The sequence below is a fragment of the Trachurus trachurus genome (assembly GCF_905171665.1).
Source record: "Trachurus trachurus genome assembly, chromosome: 22".
Taxonomy (NCBI): Eukaryota; Metazoa; Chordata; class Actinopteri; order Carangiformes; family Carangidae; genus Trachurus; species Trachurus trachurus.
Window position 1 is genome coordinate 30,490,666 of NC_139907.1, and position 24,975 is coordinate 30,515,640.

Consider the following 24,975-nt stretch of genomic DNA (forward strand, 5'->3'; position numbering starts at 1 on the left):
TAGTGAACTCAGGTGTTCTAACTGTTGAAGCATTCGCCTGAACAGTGCATCAATGACAACTCTACCACTGTTTGTGATGCATTTGAGTATAAAATCTGGCTGCTGGGAAAAACAACCACCTCTGTTCTTTATTGGACTGATATCACAAATTCATTCCATGCAGGAAGCGTTTGAGCAAAAGCAGGCCCTGTCCGACCCCACTGATGGCAACGCAACGAGGTGTTGCCTGCAAAAATGCAACCCAGTGGACAAAGATATGCTCCCTGATTGTGTTACACCGACTAGATGTGTCCCTGAATTCCACATTCATCCAATTTTACAAATATACTGTACCTCTCTAGGAAAATCAAGGAACATATCTTTATAGAGGGATCAATCTATTCTATCCATTTTCCTGCTTCGCAACAACATCAGTCTTATGGTAGCAAAGAGTAAACAAACTTTTGGGCTATTTTTTTTTTCTTTACTTTTTACATTTGATGGCAATATCTCCTTTGCGTAGACTGGAGTTTAACTGGTGCAGATATTATTTCAGAGTCAGAGCTGCCATGGGTTTTCAGGACTGCTTATTAGCTCAGAATGTGATTTATGATCCTGCTCATTTTAGGTTGTGGAATTAACATTTATTAGCCACAGCTGATGTAACGTCTGTATTTTAGATTGACAAAGGAGTCAGAAAGTTCTGGATTGGAACAAATTGTTATTAGGGCCTGAGCACACTGGAGGTTTCAACTTGAAAAAATGCCCCAAAACTCTTAAAAACTTTGCATGACATGCATTAGGCCGGATACAAATTCACATTTGAGGTCTCGCACATGGGTGGAGCAAAATGACTCGACAGTTCCTCTGGACCATCTATGACCCCTTCACATTGGGGTTATTAAACTGTAGTGGATGGAAATCAGTGGGCTCATACAAAAACCCTCTGGCAGCCATAGTCTAAAACAAACAGGAAGTTGACCATTTTAAATGTTGGCGTTCTTGCGACCTCAGTAACTCCCCCTAGGGACTTCATCTGCATGACTTCATATTTGGTCAACCTCATCTTAAGGACTTTGTGATTAAAGTTTGTTCAAAGCTTGACCTCAAAGGGGATAGCCATTTTCAATGAACCCGCCATAAGAATTTGAATAGCCACAACACATTTACGAAATGCCTTCCAACTTTCTGTGTTTTATAAGCGTCTAGCCTTGAACACAACAATATATTAATATTCACTCTTACTCATAGCGCCCCATTGTGGAAACAGGAAATTGCACTGCATTGTCTTAACTCTCCAAAATTGTATGTGTGATAAGAGTCCTGCCTTAAACACATTAACGGTGAGGCTGTGATGGCATACAACATTCCCAACAGGAATGTTTGATGGTCTCTTTGCCACAAACTTGGTGACTCAATCACGGATCTTTCATCGTAAAAATTGTAACATTTCAGATATGGGGGTGGGTTGTGTGGTGAACTCATAAAAACAGGAAGTGGTTTTAATTCCTTCATAAATTCTTGAATATTCCCCATAGATCATTTTTGATGACACTTAATGCATTTGACATGTCTCCATAGTCTACTCTCAGTACCACCTAATGAAAAGATGCAGTAACTTTTGACAATCATTTCATTTCTATGCAATTTTTCCTGTGGTCCGATACACAGCCTACTGTGTGCCTATTATGTGGCCTTTTTTATGTAAGCTTCTTTGAACACTTGTAAATGTATTATTATTATTATTATATCTTATATCTTGTCTGTTCACATTTCATCTGTGCAGCATGAGTGCAGAGTACAGCGGTCAATATGATTTGTGTGGCATGCTGCGTGCCCCCCTGCAGGGCACAGGAGCGCAAGGGCCTGTTCAGCGATCATTGCGGCTGTAATTTTATTAATGTTTCTTGTTGTTTGCTTTTGTTAACATTTCCATGTTCTGCATATTTTGTGCTATAAAACTGTTTTCTTGTCTTTATACAACATCTATTGCACGTCTGCCTGCCCTGGGTGAGGGATCCCTCCTCTGTTTGTAAAAATGGGCTATACAAATAAAACTGCCTTGCCTTGCGTATTAGAAGAAGTTGTTAGTTGTTAGCATTTCAACTTTCTGAATCTGGGTACTTTGCTAACTTTAAAGAAAATCCAAAGTAGAATGGCAATCAGAACCCAAAATATTACCAACCTGAAACTTAACTACAGTTGTTAGCCTAATTACTCTGAGTTTCATTGGATAATCCAAAATCTATCAAATCCTGTAAATGAATGAAAAACTTGCTTTATGTATGAATGGTGCAATCAGAAACCCCAGTGCAGCTTGGCTTGCAGTGGTAAGTAGAGCCACTCTGAGTTATGGCACAAGGGAAGGACTTGAGTCTCAGGTCTTGTTGATGAGTGACCTGGACTGTGGTGACAAGGGAGATAAGCCTGAAGATAAAGTCCTATATTTATTCATGGGAAGATCTGAATTCCAATCTACAGCCATGAGCTCTGGGCCGATGTATGTGCAGGCTGTAAACCAACGGGGTTTTTAATGTAGAAATTCAATTACAGTAGAGGTGTTTTGTGCAGAGTTAAAGTGAGTTATTAGGGTCTTCTAACTTTGACAAGAAATTCTCAAGAAGCAGTTTTGAAGTTCAAGTGGATACCACAGCCTATAGACTTCATATTTGATTATGAATTGTGGGGTCATTTTTTTCACCAGGGACTGGACTGATCCAATTTTTGGAACAGTCCCTACGTGAAACTAACCTCAGGATTTCATCAAAACAAGGTCCTGTAATTCATCATTTAGGTTTTAATTGTGTTTACTTTTTGCCATATGTTTTCTGAGTTATTATTTCTGCAGCAGCTCTGCTTCTGAGAAAGATTTGCAGATGTTAAACTTAAGCTTTTCTCCTGTGAGGACTCCAGGATTTAAAGATACAGATAACCTATCCAATAAACCAGATTGAAAAGGCCAAAAGCGGTGGGGAAGAATATTCGTGAGTATGAATCAATCTTGGAAACCCGCACATGCATCCTGTTCTCACGCCATGCCCCTGTGCGACAGTCGTCAAAGCAGCAGAAGAAACTGGCGCAGTCTTTTCCATCCAGACACTCGTAGGCGTAGTCATCCTCCTCGTGATACGGTACGATGTTGTTCATCTGCAGCAGAGATGTTCCAGGTCGGATATTCACCATGCTGGAGGCTTTCTGCTGCGTAGGAGAGCACATAAAGCACAATAGAAGTGGTGAATTAAATAATCAGTCAATAACCTTTTCATATCATGTGGGACAGCACTGAAGTTAATGCCTTTTGGTGCTTGTTGTCCTCCATCATTGGCAGAATCCTTCCTTTCACAGCTACGGTGATTTTGTTAAATGGCTATTCTGATTGTCATCTTTCAGTCCCCAACTGCCACATCCTCCTAGCTGGCATCACTGCAGCAAAAAAACTAGCATTAAGATGGAAGCAACCCCACGTAACATGCCACAATGGCATACATCCAGTGATGGCTGGTATCAATGGGCTAGCACGGCTAAGCCCTCCCTGCATTATACAACAAAAGATTAGAAAAATATTCTCTAAATAATATACAAAAGATTGTTAGAAGTTAAAAGTGAAAACCGAAGTGGCGACAGTATGAAATAGTTTCAAGAAAAACACAGGATATCTCTGAATGGGCTAATTTTATGCAGCCTGAGCACATCTAGTCTGCTCTCATTCATGTTCTGACTGTGGATGATTGACAGGTGCCATGTCCCGCCCTGTTCATTTGCCGACCGTTTGGGCTAACTTCATTCAGCCTACAGGCCGATCGGTTCTGACCAATCAGCAGCGGGCTGACACAGGGTCAATGATTGACAGGCGTCATCAATCAATGATTTACTCGTCATTTGGGCTGCTTTCATTTATTGATTTCAACACCGCTGTTCTCAGACCAATGACAGGAGGAATCTGAGGGAAAGTTGTGTTGTGGGAGGGAGAAGACAGAAAACAGCGGCGCTAGCATCACAGATAGCATTAGCCTAGTTTACTGCTCTAAACCGTAGAAGTTCACAAAAAAAAAATCAGTCAGTATGTGTTTTTCAAATGTGACTAGGCGACAATGAATCAACGACAGACTCAGAAACAGATTCGGAATTTCATGTCACAAACCTAAAGAGGCAGTCCTGTCAACTTATGGGGACAGAAAGCCAGAGTTAGCATAGCACAACCACTAACACCGTGTCAGCCACAGACTTCTGTTACAGGGCAAGGGTCAAGACCAGGGGGCTATAAACAATCTAGGGATGGGTCACATCAGTTGCAGCCAACATGTTGACGTTCGGACATCAGACCACACCCATCTACAATCTTGTCCTTAATTTCGAACTCTTCACCTGCGAAGTTTTATGGCTGTGTCTACAAGTTATGACAATGAATGCGATGACACAGTCTGCCCATTTACCATGATGACACAGACACAATATCTGTCCCTCGATTATTGACATCATGTATTCCCTGGTTACTTATCCCAAACCTTTGCATTAGGCTTGCGTTTATATAGCGCTTTTCTAGTCTCTAGGACCACTCAAAGCGCTTTACAGTGTTGGTCACATTTACCCATTCACACACACATTCATACTGCACTTACTTTTTTGTGCATGGTATCTAACCATTCACACAGGCACATTCACATACAAGTGTGGGTTCAGTATCTTGCCCAAAGACACTTCGGAAGCCAGGAATTGAACCACCAACCTTTCGGTTAGTGGACACATACACATATAGCAGGGTCCAGTCTGCAGACCTCACAAGCACAGGAAAAAACATAAACACAAAATCACAGCAAAAACAGTACCAGCCTGACCAATGTCAGTTTGTATTGACTGGTGTACCTGTGTGCTATTGTTGGCTTTAGATTTCTTGGTCTGTCTGTTGCTGGTGAAGTAGTGCAGAGTGCCGTACTCCATGAGGGCAGCGAAGGTGAATATGAAGCAGACAGAGACAAACAGGTCCATGGCAGTGACATAGGACACCTTGGGCAAGGACTTCCTGGAGATGGTGCTCAGAGTCGTCATGGTGAGCACAGTGGTGATACCTGAATGGATTGTACAAGAGACAAACTCTTCAGAGGGAGACTGATATACAGTTGTATGTCACATCTTAACTTCTATCTATATTCTATATGGTGGCTGTGTCTGCAGAGCTCCCTCCCCCTGCCTGTATTTTGGTCTTTTGCTCTGTTTTGTTGTGCACGTAAACGTTCCTGGGTGGAGAGAGAGAGAGTCTGTGGGCCTGTCCCAATATGCACACTCGATCACACTTACACACTTGGGCACTTGGCGTGTGCGTTCATGGGCTTAGTGTCAGTGCGCAAGTGTGTCCCATTTCTCCAACGACCGAAAGTGCAGTGCGCTTGATTTGCACTTTACCCACACTGAAGTAGGGCTGGGTATTGCCAAGGACCTCACGATACGATACGCATCACGATACTTGAGTCACGATACGATACGATATTGCGATATCCAAATTTTGCGATATATTGCGATATTCTACATAGTTCACTGAAAAATGTAAAAGGCATTATGCATCTTAAAATCCGAGTTGTATGTACATCAGATGATAGTGATAATTTATGGGACAAACTGAGTCAAAACAATGTAATTCAAATTATCCATGCCATTTTATACAAGTGCAAGTTACAACAACATATTTGCATGTACAACACACTGTCTGAGGTAGCAGTACAGTGACACCTCGCGGACTGGATTTACGTCTGAAACATGATTTATTATTTGAAAAAAAAAAAATTGAAAACTTTTTTTTTTTTGAAAAAAAATAAATTGATATTCAAATATTGAATATCGATATCGTATCGCGGTATAAAGTATCGCAATATATTGCCATATCGATATTTTTGCCCACCCCTACACTGAAGGTAAGACCGCATCCGAGCGGTATTTGGCCAAGTATAAATCCCACAATGCACCACGGTGAAGTCCGCCGTCACCGGCAGCCACAAGCCCGTTTAGGAAATGCGATTGAATTAATCTCAATAAAATGAAATTAACTTTCTATCTCATAATTATGAGTTTTTAATGTCATATTTTATCTTCATCATGCTCTGTTCATGTTTTTATATTTTCGTTTTTCTTGTTTGTTTTATTTACTTACGGAGTTGGGCTTACATGTTTATGATCTGAATCTTGCGCATAGAGACACTTTAGGAGTAGATGAGACTGTGATCCAGCAGCACTGTTTATTAAAACTGTTGCTGTGCTGTGTGTGTGAGTGTGTCGTAGTTGTGCTACTGTGCGCAATGGCACAGGCTGCACTTGTCAAGTATGTCCCGATTGCTTTTAAATCTCCCCCCACACGCTTGGCCACTTAATCCATGCTTGCACACTATATGTAAATATACGTTCCGCCGGCAAAACATCACCAAAGTGTGTGCGTAACCAAGCGCACTGAGCCAAGTGTGGAGGAATGGGACAGCCCCTGTGTTTTCTCTCCAGCCCGCTCCAGCCAATGACGGGGCTCAGGTGAGTAGGAGGGCTCAGGGCTGCTAGTGCACTAGCTGTCTCTGATGCTGCTCTCTCTCAGCAGCAGCAGCAGGCAGGACCGCAAAGAAAAAGAAATACAGTCTAAATGAAGAGTATTAGCTTCTCTCCACTGGCTTCCTGTTCCTGTCCAGTTATCAGGCTCCTCTACTGTGGAACCAGCTCTCTCCGTGGGTCAAAGAGGCAGACACTCTAACTACATTTAAGTCTAGACTTAAGACTTTCCTTTATGACAGAGCTTTTAGTTAGGGCTGGTTCAGGTAGCTCTGAACCATTTTATAGCTATGCTGCTATAGGCTTCTGGGGGACACATCTTTCAACTTCAACTTCAACTTCAACTTTAAACTTTATTGTCCCCAAAGGGAAATTCATGTTGCAGAAGGGCAAAAACACAGAACATATATAGCACATCCACACAAACTCTACACCAGTGGTCCCCAACCCTCGGTCCGCGAACCGGTACCGGTCCGTAGATCATTTGGTACCGGGCCGCAGAGAGAGGTTGAAAAAAAAACAAAAAAACGTTTGTTTCGTCTATTTCACACTTTCGGTCGTTTTATTTTGAAAATGTTGCCACTTCCGTTTGTGCATCGTTCCAGCGCTGCGCAATTGACAGGCAGGTCCACAAACATAAAAGAGTGAAAAACACACGTCGCTGGGCCGGGAAAAACTCAATAATGAGACAACAGAAGACCCGACGCCTGCCAACAAGAAGAAAGCTGTTCTAAAAGAAAAACCACAAGTCCTGTTTAAATTACAGGTTCATTGCAATAGGTGATTCACATGCTCCAAGCTCCACAGTGTGTACATGTGCGGGACCGGCCGGCTCTCTGCCACTTCATCACTTCACAGAAAACTTTTCTCCCTGCATTCTGGATTTAAGCAGAAAATCCAGACCGGGCCGCGGTACATTTTTCCACCTGTGACCGGTCAGCGGGGATAAAAAGGTTGGGGACCGCTGCTCTACACAACATTGAACAACATTGAATGGTGGTACCCCAGAGGGCAAACTGGGAGCTGTTCCATACAATCGAGGTAAAAATAAATAAATAAATAAATAAGAGTGTATCATAACTGTTTAGTATTTGAATTAAGTTGGATAATGGCTTGTGTTATGAATGAGTTTTTCAGTCTATTTGATTTGGCTTTTGGCAATCTAAGTCTCCTGCCGGAGGGAAGGAGCTCGAACTCAGAGTGGAGTGGATGGTCAGGACACTGAATAATGTCCTGAGCCTTGGAAATTATCCTCCTGTGAGAGATTATGGACAGATCAGGTAATGTGACCCCCGATGATTTTACTGGCTACTTTGACAATATGTTCAAGCCTCCTTCAGTTATTGTCCTCTAATTACTGCTTTACCAGTTTCCCATAGTACTGATGATGAGATTTCTGGGGAGTCGTTCAAGGATGCCCACTCTCTCTGTATGAAAGTAGTGAAATCAGAGTCTTTGAGTAGTGAGGTGTTGAAGCGCCAGCGGGGAGAGTATTTTACAGCTGATTTCATTTTTATGGAGATGGATACTGGAGCGTGGTTACTAATTATGATTGGATGTATGATGGTCTCAGACACCTTACTTAAAAATGTGTTACTGATTAGAAAGAAGTCTAGTCTAGAGAATGATTGATAAGTGTATTCTCTTGATGATGGGCTGCTCAGTCTCCAACTTTCACCAAGACCAAAATCTGTCATGTAATGTTTTATTAGTTCAGTAGAGTGTCAGGATCGTGCATTGCCTGCCGTGCTTGGTTGGTCGATTGTGGGGTTAATTACTGTATTCAAGTCCCCGCCAATTATAATATCTGTTGATTCTTGTAATGTAGAGAAAAATGTGTTGAAGAAGGATAGACTGTCGGAATTGGGACCATATATATTGAGTAGACAAGGTCGCGCACATCCAGTTTAAAAGGTGCTGGCCTCAAACACAATTGTGGACAGGAAAGGCAAAAAAGGAGACCGCACACTTCAGCTCACTTATGTGCAGATTTATTAGCACATCAACAAGTAGTAACGTTTCGAGCGCACTGCTCTTCTTCAGACTAACTCATACAAATCAGACGCCCCATTTTTGAACCTTGGGCTTTGATCTATTTAAATTATGATGGAGTTTTGACAGATATTATTTCATCATTTTTTCATCATTTCCATCATAATTGAAATAGATCAAAGCCCAAGGTTCAAAAATGGGGCGTCTGATTTGTATGAGTTAGTCTGAAGAAGAGCAGTGCGCTCGAAACGTTACTACTTGTTGATGTGCTAATAAATCTGCACATAAAGGACCATATATATTGGCAATTGTGACTGTGACATGAGTACAAATCAAACCTAAAGAGGTGCGTGCAGGGACAGCATCCTTATTAATCCAGAAGGAAACCCAGGACAAGACCACGATCATGCTGCAGGGGATGTAGGTCTGAATGGTGAAGTAGCCCATTCTTCGACTCAGGTCAAAGAAGATCGTCATGATCACATATTCACCTGAAAGTTTGCAGTTTTAGATACAGACATAACAAAGTGACATGCCCTAACTGAAAAGCTGATATTACAGTTTACAATTTCTATATGCATTTCCATAGATTAATGTCATTACAATATGTATACTTACATTTAGAGTATTCAAACACTGTATAGGTCAGATGACTGCACACATACATAGGATTGCTTTGCACTATGGTAAGCCGATAAAAATGAGAACAAGAACAAACAGGATCTACAATCAAGGTCAAAGGCTTTGTTCCTCTGAAATATGCTAAAATTAAAGACAGAGCACATTTCTGCTCGGTGTACACAAAAACAGCCACGCAAGCACAGAGCTGTGACAAACTATGCACTCTCAAAGTTTATGTACTAAAACTTTCACAGGGGATAGAGGGTCCTATTGATAGTTTTCATGTGACGTCACGGCCCGTATGGAACGCCCCCCCTGGCGGTCAAAACAATCCACTTCCCCGCTGTCCGCGGCTTAGGACAAGGCAGAAAAACGCACACTGCTCCCTGCTGCTTCAAAAATACCGGTGTTATGGCCCAACTGGTGTCTGATTTAACTGGTTACCGTACCGAACAACAGCTGTGCTGCACTTCCGTCCGCAGATTTGTCACAAATTCACAAATCAAGCCGCAGTTCACATGTTACTGCAGCCAATATGCTTCTGTGAGTGAACCCTGGGGCCGTATTCCTAAAGATTCTTAGTGCAAAGAGTTGCTCCTAGTGGCCAAATTCTAAGAAAATTCTTAGAATCATGATGTTTTCTTAGAATTTCTCCTAAAAGTTAAGAGTAGATCCTGGTAAAGATAAAAGCTATTCCTAAACAATCCTAGCTCTTAAGAGAGCTCCTAAGGTGGGATCTGTTAAGAGTAGGGAAGAGGACTTTTAAGTGGCTTAGGAGTTCCATAAGCAGAGGACAAAATGGTGGACAGAAGAGGCAGGAGAGATATTCTCCAAACACTGGATGACAGTGAATTAATGAAACGCTACAGATTGTTCCTGTTCCTCTGTCCAGTTGGGTTTCCTTGTTCTTTTCATCTCCATTGCTGTTCACTGGTTTGTGGTAGATTTCAAAGCCAGCCAACACTGCTTCTTATAGGCCGGTCAGCAATCACAGACACTGATTAAAGCTGAGCCATTTTACCCTCGTTAATACCAAATTGAGTTGGAAAGTTGAAAGTGCAAAAATTACCAGCATGGTAATTAATATAAGCTAATAAATCTAAGTTTCACTATGTGAATACTGTGCAAGTTTTCACACATTTTGTAGGATAATTTTAAAGTATAGCTTACTATTCATTTAACAGATATTTTCTTTTATGTGAAATAATTTTACAAATACACAGTCTTCATAAGATTGGATTTTATGGTTAAATATATCGATTTGAGGGTCCATCCTTTGCCCATTATCACCAAAAGTATATTTTTAATCTAGCTTTTTTTTTAAGTATATTTTTTGGGCATTTTGGCCTTTAATTGACAGAACAGTTGAGAGAGAGACAGGAAATAGGAGGCAGAAAGACATGCAGGATAGGACTGCTCCACAAGGGATTCGAACCGGGGCCACCTGCAGTGAGGACTATAGCCTCAACACATGGGGCGGGTGCTCTTTATCTAACTTTTAGGATCAACCAATCACAGCGTTTGAAAGGATGACTCATACCTAGCAACGGGGGTCAACCACACCTCCTCACTAAGATAGGAGTTTCTGTCCACTCCTTGCTCAGAGTTCTCTGAGAGTGTTCTGGAATCACTCCTAAGCTAAGACTCCTTGCTAGGAATTTTTAGGTTAAGTTAGGAGCTCTCTGAGAGGATTCTTAGAATCTTTAGGAATACGGGCCCTGTTCCGCCAATCTACAGTCAGCGCCACACTACTCTCACTCTGCACAATACTGCACACTATGACAATGCCTGTCATGTTAAAGTTACGAACTAATGGAAAACACACAATACCGGTCCCGTTACCATTGTCCTCGCCGCGCTGCGGTCGGTCCCGACTCCCGTTACCATGTCGCTGCTGCTGCGGGCGGTGCTGTTGCCGTGTCCGGTGCGGGCGGTCCCGGGTTACCATCGACGCCGCCAGATGAGCAGGGAGCCTGGGCTGGAGCTCAGACTGTGGAGCTCAGCGGAGCTGCGGTACCAGCCACCAGGACGGTGTTCCCACACAGGGAAGTTACAGGTACATTTCTACCACTTCAATGAGTTCAGAAACATTATTTTACAAAATGGGGCTTTTAATCAGAAACCAGTTGAGCCATAACACCGGAAATATTGGTTGCAAGCGGTGGAGGATGATGGATTCTCCACCAGGTAAATGTAAACATCGCCCAACTGGAGCTTCGGCAGGGAACTGGTCATCTTAAACAGCTGGTATACAGCAGCTGGTGTTGAATATGGGTCACAAGTGCCCAAAACTTCAAAGTTGTTTTTATATCTTTCTTTCTCGGCTGCTGGCAGATGATTTAAGTCATTACTCGGTTGTTTGTCCATAGAAAGTCCGTTGCGCTGCCATTTTGGAATGTTGCTTTTGACCGCCAGGTCACTGGGAAGACACGTGACTGAAAGCTATCAATTGGATCCCTGTTGCTTTTGCTAGTTTTAACTCTTTTTTTTCTCTTTTTTTTCCAGCAATTTTGACCACCTTTGGGTGGTGTTGTTAATGTTAAACTGCCCTCCTGAAAATAATATAAAAAGCATTTGATGTCTCACCTGACTGGGTGTGTGCCACATCAGTAGAGTTCCTCAACCCTACAAAGGCAAACTGGTAGAGTCTCCAGTACCGCTGGTCTGCCACCTCTACTGCCCGTCTCTGCCACCGGTACATTATCTCATTCTTGGGATAACCATCTATAAAGCCCCCAAACAAACAGATACAGTAGATAAATTATTAGCCTTATTGTTGCCCATAATGTCCAACAGGCAGCTTATGTCTGTCATTCGATGTATTGCACATGACAGGGGAACACTGATCCATGACAAAGCAAAGGGGAGCATTCAAGATGAAGCTGACCTCAGTCTCATGAAATTTCTTCAAATGAGCAACAGGTCTTCAATTCTCAACAACAGTCTGTCTGCTACAGAATGTGATATTCTGCTGGCATTCCTACAAGTCAGTAGTTGGTAGTGTATGCAGGTGTCAAGTAGTGCTCACTCCCATTCCATGCAAAACGTGGAAGTTATTTTCATACTGTACGGGGAAATTTGGTTGTTGAGCTTAATTTAAGCTTAACTGGATTATTTTATATTTTACACCTACACCACACAATATGTCTCTATGCAGAAAGAAAAATAACCTGAATTTCCATTATACTTATCATTGCAATTCGGTTGTACCACATTTATAGTAATGGTCACTGTAGGTCAGGCATGCCCAAACTATGCCATAAGGGTCGTAAGGCAGCAGGTTTTTGTTCCAACCAAACAGCAGCACACCAGACTTGACTCATTTGATCAACTGATCTCAATCAGTCGATTGATCAAACTGTGTGCTCTTGATTGGTTGGAATAAAAACCTGCAGCCACACGGCTCTTTGTGGCATATTTTGGACATGCCTGCTATAGGTAAACAAATCAGGAATCATAAGAAATGTTCAGCAGCAGAGAAAACATACATATGTTTTCTCTGCTGCTGAACATTTCTTGTCAGGAGCAGGCCGTGGTAATTGTCTCTTCAAAAGATCTTCTGATACCTTAAATTATAAATTATAACAAATAGCTTCTTTAAGTTCAGGGAAATATGATCAGATAAAGTTTTTTCAGTTAGGGTGAGATGCTTGTCAATCAAGACCTGGTATGTCTACAAGTAGAAGACAGGACACTGGCCAGGGGTCTCATTTATAACCGTTGCGTACGCACAAAACGGGGCTGAAAGTGGCGTACGTGACTTTTCACGCCAAGGTTGTGATCTATAAAAAACAGACTTGACGGGAGAATGTGCGCAGCTCTAAGCAAACTCTGACCCATGCGTACGCTGGTTTGGAGGAAAAGGGGAATTGGCGACACAGACGGTGTGGTGGTGAACTGAAGTCAGACTCAGGAAATGATGATTGAGAAGAACGATTATGTTTTTATTATCGGCCGTCACACATTTAATTTCAACCCGTATGCGTTAGATCCATGTTGCCACGGTGATTTAATTCAACAGCGCCCTTATTTTGCATCGGACTGGTGTTTCAGAAACATCTTCTTAGAATCTAACTTAAAATTAAAAATCAAAATCCCTTCTCTATATTTAATCACCACCGTCTCTTCGTCATATTGTTCACTCCCAGAGCGCAGGAGGAGGAGAGGACGCCGCGGCTGCATGGGATGAATACATGGTGTAAATAACTATATGTTCCTATGATACTGTGAACATATGATCGAGAGTCAATTCAATCTCAAACCCTGGAAAAAAAATCCAGTAATGGTTCGCACAATTGTTACATTCTGTTTTCTTGTTATCAAGAGAAGTGTCATGTTTGATCATTCCTCAGAATGTAACTGATTCCGCTAATTATTCAAAGTTTTATCGATCAGTCTAATTACTGTAAATAATACAGCGGTGAGCCCCGTGCGTAATTCTGCACCACGGCACCGCTGGAGGAGAAAGGAGGGAGAGGGAGACCATGATGAATGGTTAATAACTCGTTTCAGATTAGAACTGTTGTCATTGTTGTAACTATGTGCCGAACCGGGTCCAGCATGTGAGAGGGCAGCGCACCAAAACAACACCGCGTGCGCTCCGTGCCGCTGACGCCGTTAACAGCTGCAGCAACACGTCACGTCGCCACTTTCACACCTGCAGTTAATTCACAACACCGACAGAACAAGAGCACGTCAGGCTCATTGACATGCAGATCACATTCATGTGGTGGTTTGCATTGACCATCTACGGTTAAAACAGGGCGTGTACAGGGCGGAACGTGAAGCGGATTCAGCTGCGCACACTTGTAGGAACTCTGTGATTTATAAAGGGAAGTTTGCCTGCAAGTGTGCATACGCAGGGTTTTATAAGTCTGAATATTTACTGGCGCACGCAAAACTTGGCTTTTGGGCGTACGTACACTTTTAGTAACGATCCCACGCACAGTTTTATAAATGAGACCCCTGGTCTCTGGCGTTGAAGTCACATTGACTTTTTTCTTTAAAAAGCTTGCTTCCATCACTGCTACTGAGAGAGCATTATGCACAACTGACAAAACATTGAAATGTGTGAGTTCTTTAACCATTTAAACAAATTATAATGCTGCTCTTAGGTGAGATTGCTTTACCCACTTCATATTTTTTTGTGTTGGTTTGGAGCTCATTTGATGACATTTTGTGCGACTGCACTGGTCCTGACATTTCTCCTCAACTCCATGAAATGTTCTTTGCATTTTTAACTACTATGTTATATATTAAGATCATGAGCAGCTGAAGCACAATGAAGGAGACAAATGAAGGATGACACAGACAGCATGAATCAGACTGGGAGAGGGTGCATAATTCATTAAGTCTGTCAGAGAAAATGGGACTGGGTGACCTCCTCTCTGCACTGGTGGAGTTGATGATAGATTAGTACAGGCTTAGAGAGGGCAGCCGCAAGCAGATGGAGCTTTTGGCAAAAAGAAAGAAAAATAGAAGACGGAGAAAGTGGGGCTTAGCCACTAAACTAGCCCACACAGAAGCCCCTCTCTCTGGGGAAGTTGAAGTCGAGATGACGGATTCAAGTATGGAAGGGGAAAATACTTGACCACCTACAGCTTGAAAACTCCAGTGGGCATGAGTGCTCATCCATTGGAAAGTTATGCAGCTTAAGGTAACACTCCGCATTAATAGTCAACCTGACAAAAACAGAATTATGACAAAGAAAAAGCAAGTCTCAGCATTGTTCTTTTCCCTCCCAGGTGTGACTGAAAACAATACAGGTACTTTGTTCTCTGTAATTATACCAACAAATGCAGAATAATATGACCATCACACTGTGCTGTGACTAACTGGTCACCTAAAAGAAAACTACATGACAAAAACACAAATGCACACACTAAAGCTGCACAGACAACAAAGACTTTGAAGACTCATTACCTAAACATTAATAATGACTAACAAAAAATATCAGCTAATGGGCAGCATAACTGTCCTACCTCAGTGTGTACATTACTCTCCCGTTGCTCCACAGCCTCAAGAGGCGGTTAGGAGTGGTGATCCAGTGGGCATCTGATTTACGCGAGTTCCTGAAGAATGTGTCGGGAATCCAAATTTTTCCTACCATGTTACTGTTGAGCATGAGCAGCTTCATGGAACTATTGAATTTCAGTCGGCTGTCATACCACGTCTGGGCAAAGAAGATGTCAATGGTATATTCCTGTAAAATAAAATACAGCCAAGTCAAAACAAGGCATCTTCATTATACAAGAACAGCAAAACAGTGATATGAAGAATTCCTCAAATCTATTCCATGAGTTGCATCTAATGGGGTTCAGACAGTCATCCCATCGACATGAATTGTTCTAATTTATTAGGGCAAAATTTCAAGTTGACTTGTACAAATATTTCTATTTCCCAGATGGTGAACTCAGTACTTACAGTATTTCTAGCAGGTTGACACTTTTATGGAGATTGAAACATCTCAACTATTACTGGTTGAACTGCCATGGGATCTCCCAAACAGTCAAACAACTAGAATCACGCCTCGTGTTTGTTTCCTTAAAACAAGTTTTAGAGATTGAAATATTGCTCTCGGCTATTGGATGAACTGCCACTAGTTTTTGTACAGATACTGAATGTACAGTTCACAGAGAATTAATCAGTTAAACATGTAAAATAATATACTGTCTGGGTAACTTATACATACTGCTGCATATTAGGGTATTAATCATTCACTATCTGTTGTATCATCATTTCATTTATCTCTCATTATTGTTATTATTGTTATTGTCCATTGTCTTTTGTACAGCACTTTGGCCTGCTCAAACAAAAGAGAAATCAGAGGAAAAGCAAAGTCCCACCATGTTGATAGGGTCCACTGGTCCAATGCTGTTGATATACACAGCTGTTTCAATTATGGTCGGCCTCACTGAAACACAACACAAGACATACTGTACTGACACTGGTTTGCTTATTTATGTCCTTTTGATTTTGTAGGACATTATCAGTGTTGATCCCTGTTGCTCTCTATGCAGAACATCAACTAAAGGTGAAAACAAAGGAGTTTACTTTCACTTTCATTAATTTCCCAACTGTAGCTTTAAACACAGGCTTTAGACTTTAGGTCTTTTCATAGCCTGATCTATTGTGATGAAAACCTTGAACATCCTGGAGCAGTCTGTGAATCATGTTTTGGAAAATGAGCTCCACTTACCTCCAATATCAGGCCTGAGTTTGTTGTCATAGCCCTGCAGCAGTTTATTCAGGATCAGAGTCACATCACTCTCGTAAACCTTTGGTGATAGGACCCAGGTCTTATTAATAGGCACATCTTCATAGTCCTCTTCTTCTTGTTTACTGGGCCCAAATGCTGCACTGTGGAGAAAAAGAAAAACACAAGATGTGTTGTGTTTCATGCTGTGCTTGTGTGCATGCATGCTGAACACTACACTCACACAGAGTTTGGACTGCTTGCCACAATGATGAAAAGCTATGCTTTGTTCTTCAAGTGTGTCTTCCTCCAACAGTGGATGTGCTCCTCTACTAGCATGAATGGTGAACAGAGCTGACAGGTGAAGACCTCTCAAGCTCTGTCAAGTGTTGGAGCATGTAAACACACAACTTAGTTTACTATATGTAGTCTGTAGTTTGCTGATACAGGTTTGTGACGTTTCTGCCTGACACACATCAACTGGTGCCTTGGAGAACAGGTGTACTCCTGGTAGCCGGAGGCCAGACTGAACAACTAGATGCCCATGATGAGTAATAGTGGTTAAGCTCTAAAACACTACAATCTGACTGCAATACAGTTTAGGGCTGTCGCAGTAATCGCAAAAATGAATCATCGCGGTGATAGGAAGCCCACCGCGCCGCATGGTGGGACATCGCCAACACCGCACAAAACCAGCCTGAACCCACGGACAACCACCTCTGTAACTATACCCACGAGTTTGAGCCGACACCGAACTCACACGTGTATTTAGCGCAGTCTGATGATGCGCCACTCGGCCACAAATAAATAAATAAATGAATAAAGCAGATCATCACAGAGGCAGACAGACACATGTTGGTTTGCAATTTTATTTTATTATTATTATTTGCACATAGGTTCTTTGCTGTCAGAAAAAAAGGCGTCAGACCAAAAGGTGTCAGCCATTTTCTCTGATGACTTTTGGTCTGACAATTTTTTTCTGAGGCTGTTTAGTGGAGACCTGACAGAGGTTTTATGCCTTTTCATCTAAAGTCTGAGGCTGAAGCCTGACACCTGAGGATGTCCTAAAATGTACACCCCCCCCACCAGTTCAAAAATCCCATCTGCGGCCCTGGGCAGTTGATACTTTACATGATATGTACATGGCTGTTCATTAAGTAATTTTCTTTGTATCTTTATTTTATAGTTTTATTCCAAATTCAATGATGTCACCATCCTGACTTATGTGTGAAAGGTCATTAAAGGAGCGAGGCCGCTCGCTGGCGCTTGAAAAAGGAGTTTGACTGGCTGTTTATCTACGTTGATGCTTAGAGAGTAAAACACAGAGAGAACAGTACAGTCTCCCTTTCAGAGGACAACATCAGCCACCTCCAAAATGCAGTGTTTGTGCTCAGCCACCTCTAAATCAGCACAGTTCAGTCTCTGCAGTGCACACACAACAGTGCTGCCCAGGAGAAAAATCTGATGAGAAACATGCTCACACTATGATCTTCAGCTCAAGTCAGGGCAAAGGTCATCTCTAGCTCAGCAAAGGGAAGTCAGTCAGAATCTTAGTGACAAACACAACATTTCTGCCTGGAAGATACACACAAGTGGAAATGGCTAAGTGGAAGTCAACTGAGTTGAGGCTGTTTAGATATTCAGACAGATATTCTGTCTGAATCTGATACACAGCACGTGCAAACCTGTGGACTCGCAGGAAGAGGGAGGTATAAAATTTGGAAAGTAAGTTTTAAATAATTCAGACATAATTTATCAGCCAGGTAATTTTGGAGCTGTTGGATGAAATAAAGCCTCCTCTCCCTCCGCAGCACCTGGCTGCTCTGGGACCAGCATGGAGGGACTGATCTCTGCCTTTGCAAAGCCAGTGGTGTGCCCACTGGTCTCTCTCCCTGCTTTCCTGTCTCTTTACACTATATCAGACATGAAACTCTGTGACCAGCTGCCGCTGAAGTTGTCGGTCTTTTAAAAAACTGTTTATTTCCAAAATCCTTCTAAAGTGTGTTGTGACTCTAGTGTCTGGTGTCAATACATTTAGATTTTTTTAAGTTCTTCCTGGTCGAGGTGGAGAGGAGTGCACAAAGTGATTACATATAAGACAGCAATGTCATCACCCCATATGTCAATCACTGGTGCGAGGAAAAAGACAAGTTGTGTGCAACAACTTATCCTGCTGCTTTTAAGCCTCTTGACATGAACACAGACACCAGCAACATCACCAAAGCAACTGACATCTAGGGCCCTAATTTCGTGGCGCAACTCAGGGTGGCGCAGCGAGGCGAGCCCTGACGCAGCTGGCGCAGTGGCATTTTCCTCCAGTGCAACAAGGTGCGCAGCGGATTCGGTAAATTGGCAGACTGCTGTGCGCTGAGATGGGAGTGGTCGCGCAGCAGGGGGAGGTGTCGACAGATTCGCCTTGGCGCAGTGACAATTTGTTACAGATAGACCGCGCGGAGAGTGCGCCGAAAGCTCGCCAGCTCCAACCTGGTCTAATGTCAGCGCAAGGCGAAGCGCAGCCAGCGCAGTGGCAATTTGACTGCCCAGCGCGCAGTGCGCCCACGTCACCAAGACCTCACAGGCAGATTTCCACAGTTCCAGGCACATTTAAATGCAATTATTAATAATAATAATAATAACATCATCACAATAACCCCTATTTATTGTATCTGAATCAGCACATACACCTATATCTATATAGATTGTCCCGTCACACTGATGACAGATCAAAGGCTTGCGTAATGGAAACTCAGCCTGACTGAATTAACACAGATGAAACCAGGGAGGGACTGAGACAGCCGTGGATGTCCCAAGAGCAGGTGTTGACACTACACACTGTGCCGTTGCAGATTGTCAGCTATTTATTTATTTATTTACTTATTGATTTATTAGGGGCCAGCGCCGCATCGTCACGCGACCATAACAAATAAAACTGAAAACAAATAAACTATCATCTCTCACAGCAAACCACAATCAGCCTGGCATCATAGTGAGCAGATATTCACATCTCCCCTCTCAGGTAAATTCTAAAGAAAAAAGAAAAAGAGAGACGCTCCGCGATGCCTCCGTTACGCACAGCTGTTTGTTTATGTTGTGATCTGTGCACCCGTGTTTAAATATAGGTTAGATAGATAGATAGATAGACCTGGATAACATCATAACCTCCTCCCTCCCAGACTACTTTTGCATCATCAGCCCGTGAGGTCTGTTCGCGTGACCTGACACTGCCAGCTTGGACCGGACCAGAACATCAGTTTCCTCCCGTCTCACTTGCTCTGACAGATTGAGAGCTGTTGCCCAGTAAAAAAAAACAAAAAACAAAACACACACCCCTTTTCCATTAATAAAGACACTCATATTTAGTAACCTATATTTAAACACGTGTGCACAGATCACAACATAAACAAACAGCTGTGCGTAATGGAGGCATCACGGAGCGTCTCTCTTTTTCTTTTTTCTTTAGAATTTACCTGAGATGGAGATGTGAATATCTGCTCACTATGATGCCGAGGCTGATTGTGGTTTGCTGTGAGAGATGATAGTTTATTTGTTTTCAGTTTTATTTGTTATGGTCGCGTGACGATGCGGCTCAATAAATCAATAAGTAAATAAATAAATATAGCAGATAATCGTGTAGTGTCAACACAGCAGTAATCCATCCTCATCTTTCATCTGTGCAGCCTTTGATCTGTCATCAGTGTGACGGGACAATCGATATAGATGCTCTGAATGTGTGCTGTAATCTGTAGGTGCTGATTCAAATCTTCTCTTCCACGGTGAAATCAAACGTCCGCCTCGCACGCGCGGCGGATTTAAAGGCGAGGAGAGGAGCTCATTTGATTGGTGAAGATCTGACTCGGCTGTGTCAAACCCACTCCACGCCTTCTCTCCTCCCTCTGTGCCATTTGCGCCGGTGGGAGGGAAGTAGGCGGGATGCGCTCCGCTGCGTTTCGAAGGAAAATTGCAATCTGCTCCTGACCACTCCCCGTTGGCGAAGCGAAGGCGAGGCGCAGGCCTGATCCGCTCCGCCTGCACCTAGTTCACGAAATTAGAGCCCCTAGTCTAAATTAACTGTGTAAACCAACATTGATATTAGTTTCTTGTTTTTTTCATATATAATAGTTACCAGTTGTCAAGTGCAAGTTTTTTTCCTCTAGAATTAATGAATGGTATTATAACACTCATAATGCACTTGTTTTACTTTTTATTCTATTTTTTTTTTACTTTTATAACAGAAGATGGTTTTAAGTTTTACATTTAATGTCTGTTATTAACGATTAACGTCTGTTGTACCGAACCCGTACCAAACCGTAAACCCCAAACCAAGGTACGTACCGAACCGTGTGTGTGTACCGTTACACCCCTAACACACATACTACCTGTATTCCCCACAGGCATACAAATAATATGCCAATGCTGTATCACGTAACTGTACAGAAACAGTAATATAGCCTGCTAACATAGTATGTATTTACTGTAAGTATATGAATAAAATATTGTGAATGTCTGAACTGAAGTAAGATATTCATTATATTTCTGATAATAAGTTAAAATAAAATAAGTTCTGATAATATACTGTCAGGCCTTTCTAGGGCCTACAGGTGAGAGAACAGTTTCAGGAAAATTGCCTTTAATGTTTAAGGTGTTATTTTATAGATATTATATTACATTTTATTTTTCAATTATAGCAATGCTGTTGGACTTTAAAGGGGAACTATGCAAGTCCGGTGGCTTTTCTGCTGTTTTGGTTACGCCCCTCTCGCCCATGTGCATTTGTTTACAACGAAGCCGGCGAAAAATCAATACATGGAGCGGTGGATAACGTTACATAACATATACGATGTTACAACATGTGTGTTTGTGTAGTCTTAACCATCATAAACGAAAGATTACAGGTCACGGAGCGTGTTTGTGTGGAGGTGCAGCAGAGACGAGAGCTGGGACACCGGGGCGGCGACTGAGTAACTGCACTTATGTTGCAAGGTTGGTTTTCAGCCGTGAGACGCAGGTGAAGGCAGAGAGCCTCACTCATCACAAGTCATGTAGTTAACGATCACAATTACTCCAGAGCTTTTTAATTAAGGTAAAAATGTAGCATAGCCAGGGGAGAAATCCTGCTTAGTTCCTCTTTAAAAGCAACATTTATGGATTTTATGGGCATATTTTGAGTTGCTGTTTGGCTGCTTTTGCCTCACAGATATGGCAACACTGGTGAAGTCAGCCTATAGTAGACTCATCATAACACTGGTTTTACAACATGAAGGGTTTAGTCTTATGTTGCATCATAGCACCACTAGATTTCATATTCATGAATCTTACTCAACACACACCTGTGTGTCATGGATCATGGACCATGATCAGCTTCCAGACAGGTTGTTAAACTGAGTTTAAAAGTAAGAATCTCCTCCGGCAGCAGATTAATGTGAAAACAACCCCTGAGCTGCTATAGTCATAATGAGTGGGAAACAGTGGGAAGAACCTGGATCAGGAGTTAATTAGATTCACAGATCTACATGTACACATCTGTCGGGACCAAGGTACGTTTTATCAGTCTGTTTTCTGGGAATAATTGACATAAGGAGAAACCAGATAAAAGCCGTTTTTTCGTTTTGGAAAAAAAAACGGAAATCAAAATTTCAGTTTGTTTTCTCGTTTTTGGTTCTTATTTAACAAAACGAATTTACCACTCAATATTTTGTTTCCGTGGGTGGGCGGGTCCTCTGATTGGCTAGTGTGCTTCCTTGCCCTGTGCCCTTCAAAATAAAAGTTCCTCAATTTGATAATGTCGACAAAAATATTACTGTAGGCTAGTAGGCTACAGACACTAGCAGACATAGAGGACCCCATCACCCACAGTCAAGACTGACACGGCTTCAAACAACAATAATAGTAGGCTATTCATAATGAAAGTGAGAACTTATGAGGTTATGATGACTTCAGTGTAGATGTTTAGCCACAAGGTGGCGCAGTTATTACATGAAGAGTAGATCTGAGGGCTTTACTACGACGGAGGCTCACAACATATCGTGTGTATTATTGAAAGTGAGGGGTGTGCCTATAGGGCTAGTGAGTAGAGTGTCTACTCTGTACAGTGACAAAGACTGTACAGTAACTTCGTTCAATATACAGTAGATACTACTTCAAAGTGGCCATTTCACTCGCGGGGAGCGAGATTCACGCTACGCGTGAAATCTGAGTGACAAAGTGATCACACATGAGAGCATTATGACTGATAGCTCCCCTGGTAGAACAGCTCCCTCAGTAAGCTGAATCATAGGCTAGTGTGGGTTTCAGTTTAGGTTGTACCATTAATGTGTTTTCTTTTCTCATCATCATTATGATCACATAAGGCTTAAGTTTGAGCAAATAAATGAGCAAATGAGCATTAATTCTCCGCCGGGCCGAGGCACCAACTTCCCTGGTTGTGTAGCCTACGTATTTGTCTCCAACGGCTTATGACACGCGCCGTCCCTGCAGACTGACAGCCCAGGACAGGTGCTGAAGTGTGGGAGAGGAGGGAGAGACTGGGCTCCGCGGGGCTCTTGCAACTTGCGGCGGATCAGGAAGGGTGGAGGACCGACATGACAGGGGGTCTTGGTCTCCTGGTACCTGTGCTGGCCAGGAAAATGCACACACGTGTACATACACGTTCACATCCCTATAAACATGTACACAAGCAGGGAAGTTGGTGCCTCGGCCCGGCGGAGAATTAATGCTCATTTGCTCATTTATTTGCTCAAACTTAAGCCATATGTGATCATAATGATGAAAAGAAAACACATTAATGGTACAAACTAAACTGAGATTCAAACCCACACTAGCGGATGATTCAGCTTACTGAGGGAGCTGTTCTACCAGGAGAGCTATCAGTCATAATGCTCTCGTGTGTGATCACTTTGTCACTCAGATTTCACGCGTTGCGTGAATCTCGCTCCCCGCGAGTGAAATGGCCACTTTGAAGTAGTATCTACTGTATATTGAACGAAGTTACTGTAGCCTACAGTCTTTGTCACTGTACAGAGTAGACACTCTGTACTCACTAGCCTATAGCCTATAGGCACACCCCTCGCTTTCAATAATACACACGTGACACGATATGTTGTGAGCCTCCGTCCTCAGATCTACTCTTCATGTAATAACTGCGCCACCTTGTGGCTAAACATCTACACTGAAGTCATCATAACCTCATAAGTTCTCATTTTCATTATGAATAGCCTACTATTATTGTTATTTGAAGCCGTGTCAGTCTTGACTGTGGGTGATGGGGTCCTCTATGTCTGCTAGTGTCTGTAGCCTACAGTAATATTTTTGTCGACATTATCAAATTGAGGAACTTTTATTTTGAAGGGCACAGGGCAAGGAAGCACACTAGCCAATCAGAGGACCCGCCCACCCACGGAAACAAAAATATTGAGTGGTAAATTCGTTTTGTTAAATAAGAACCAAAAACGAGAAAACGAACTGAAATTTTGATTTCCGTTTTTTTTTCCAAAACGAAAAAACGGCTTTTATCTGGTTTCTCCTTATGTCAATTATTCCCAGAAAACAGACTGATAAAACGTACCTTGGTCTGTCGGTTTACTAACCATGTTCTGTTTAGCCAGCGACAATAACCAAGTCTGAGGCTCCATCCGCACTTAGCCTATGTTTCATTTTGTAACAAAAAAAAAATCTTTTAGCTCCATATCAGAAACAATCTCTGTGCAGACTAAAACAACTGAAAAAACCATTAACATCAGACTTAACAGGTTCAGCAGAGTTTCTCTGGAGTTTAATTGAAGCGTAGCAGTGGACATAGGCAAACATAATAACCCTAGTCATCTCAGTTTGGACTAGAGATGTATGACAGAAGGTCTAAGTTTCATACTATGAGCAAGACGTTTGATAGACAAAGACAAATATTGACAAGACATTTATTTGCATAAAGGGGAGATTGGGAGTTTATAGAATGCAGATTGATTTGTTCTGCACTGTAACATGTAGACATTTGAGGACATAGGTGAGGGCAGACCTGCTGATCACCTGCTGCATCCCGACACTGAGCACCTCTGTGAGCAGCTGACAGACTGGATAGGGTAGAGGCTGCTTCTCAGAACCCGTATAACATCAATCAGGCCATATAACCTCCTTCTGCTGTAGGCTACTGTAAGATAGATGGGCCTCAGGCTCATGACAGAGCCACTTCACCCATGCAGGGGCAGGTGTAGCCACAAATACACCTATCATCAGCAGTTCACACGGATCATATATGCAGACGAATGGTTCATTCAAATACAATTTGCCGATGGAGCAGAGGGTTATGTCTTTCACATCTGCTCACGTGAGGCCCCCTACGCCAACACGACGACTCGCTCTGATACAACAAAAGACTTCCACATCTGCAGCTGTCTGCCGAACCTGACTCCTCTCCCCCAACACTTACCACAGTCCGAGCAGCGCGAAGAGCATCCAGGGGCTCATGGCTTTTTCCTCCAGCGCTCTGACAAACAGCCGCGTCATGCTCCGCTCAGCAGCTGCAAACAGATGTGAAGGTGTCCGCGAGACGACGACGAGGAAACCGGATTTTTTTTTAGAGTCGTTAAGTCGCTTCTGAATGCAGTCGGTACGGGTTAAATGCAGCGACGGAGGGGTGTGAGAGTTGCGTCCATTGTGTGTGTGCGTTTGTGTGT

The 24,975-nt window shown here is 42.6% G+C and overlaps 1 protein-coding gene across 1 annotated transcript; it reads right to left on the reverse strand.

The window, feature by feature from the left end:
- Window positions 1–2,895: 2,895 nt before the first annotated feature.
- On the reverse strand, window positions 2,896–24,766 carry gabrg1 (gamma-aminobutyric acid type A receptor subunit gamma1; the record flags this gene model as incomplete). The annotated part of the gene is made up of 9 exons (XM_083997969.1): window positions 2,896–3,174; window positions 4,843–5,045; window positions 8,832–8,984; window positions 11,701–11,838; window positions 14,713–14,795; window positions 15,096–15,316; window positions 15,960–16,027; window positions 16,313–16,473; window positions 24,729–24,766. The coding sequence occupies 9 exons, from the start codon at window positions 24,764–24,766 to the stop codon at window positions 2,896–2,898; spliced, it is 1,344 nt and encodes a 447-aa protein (XP_083854095.1).
- Window positions 24,767–24,975: the final 209 nt, after the last annotated feature.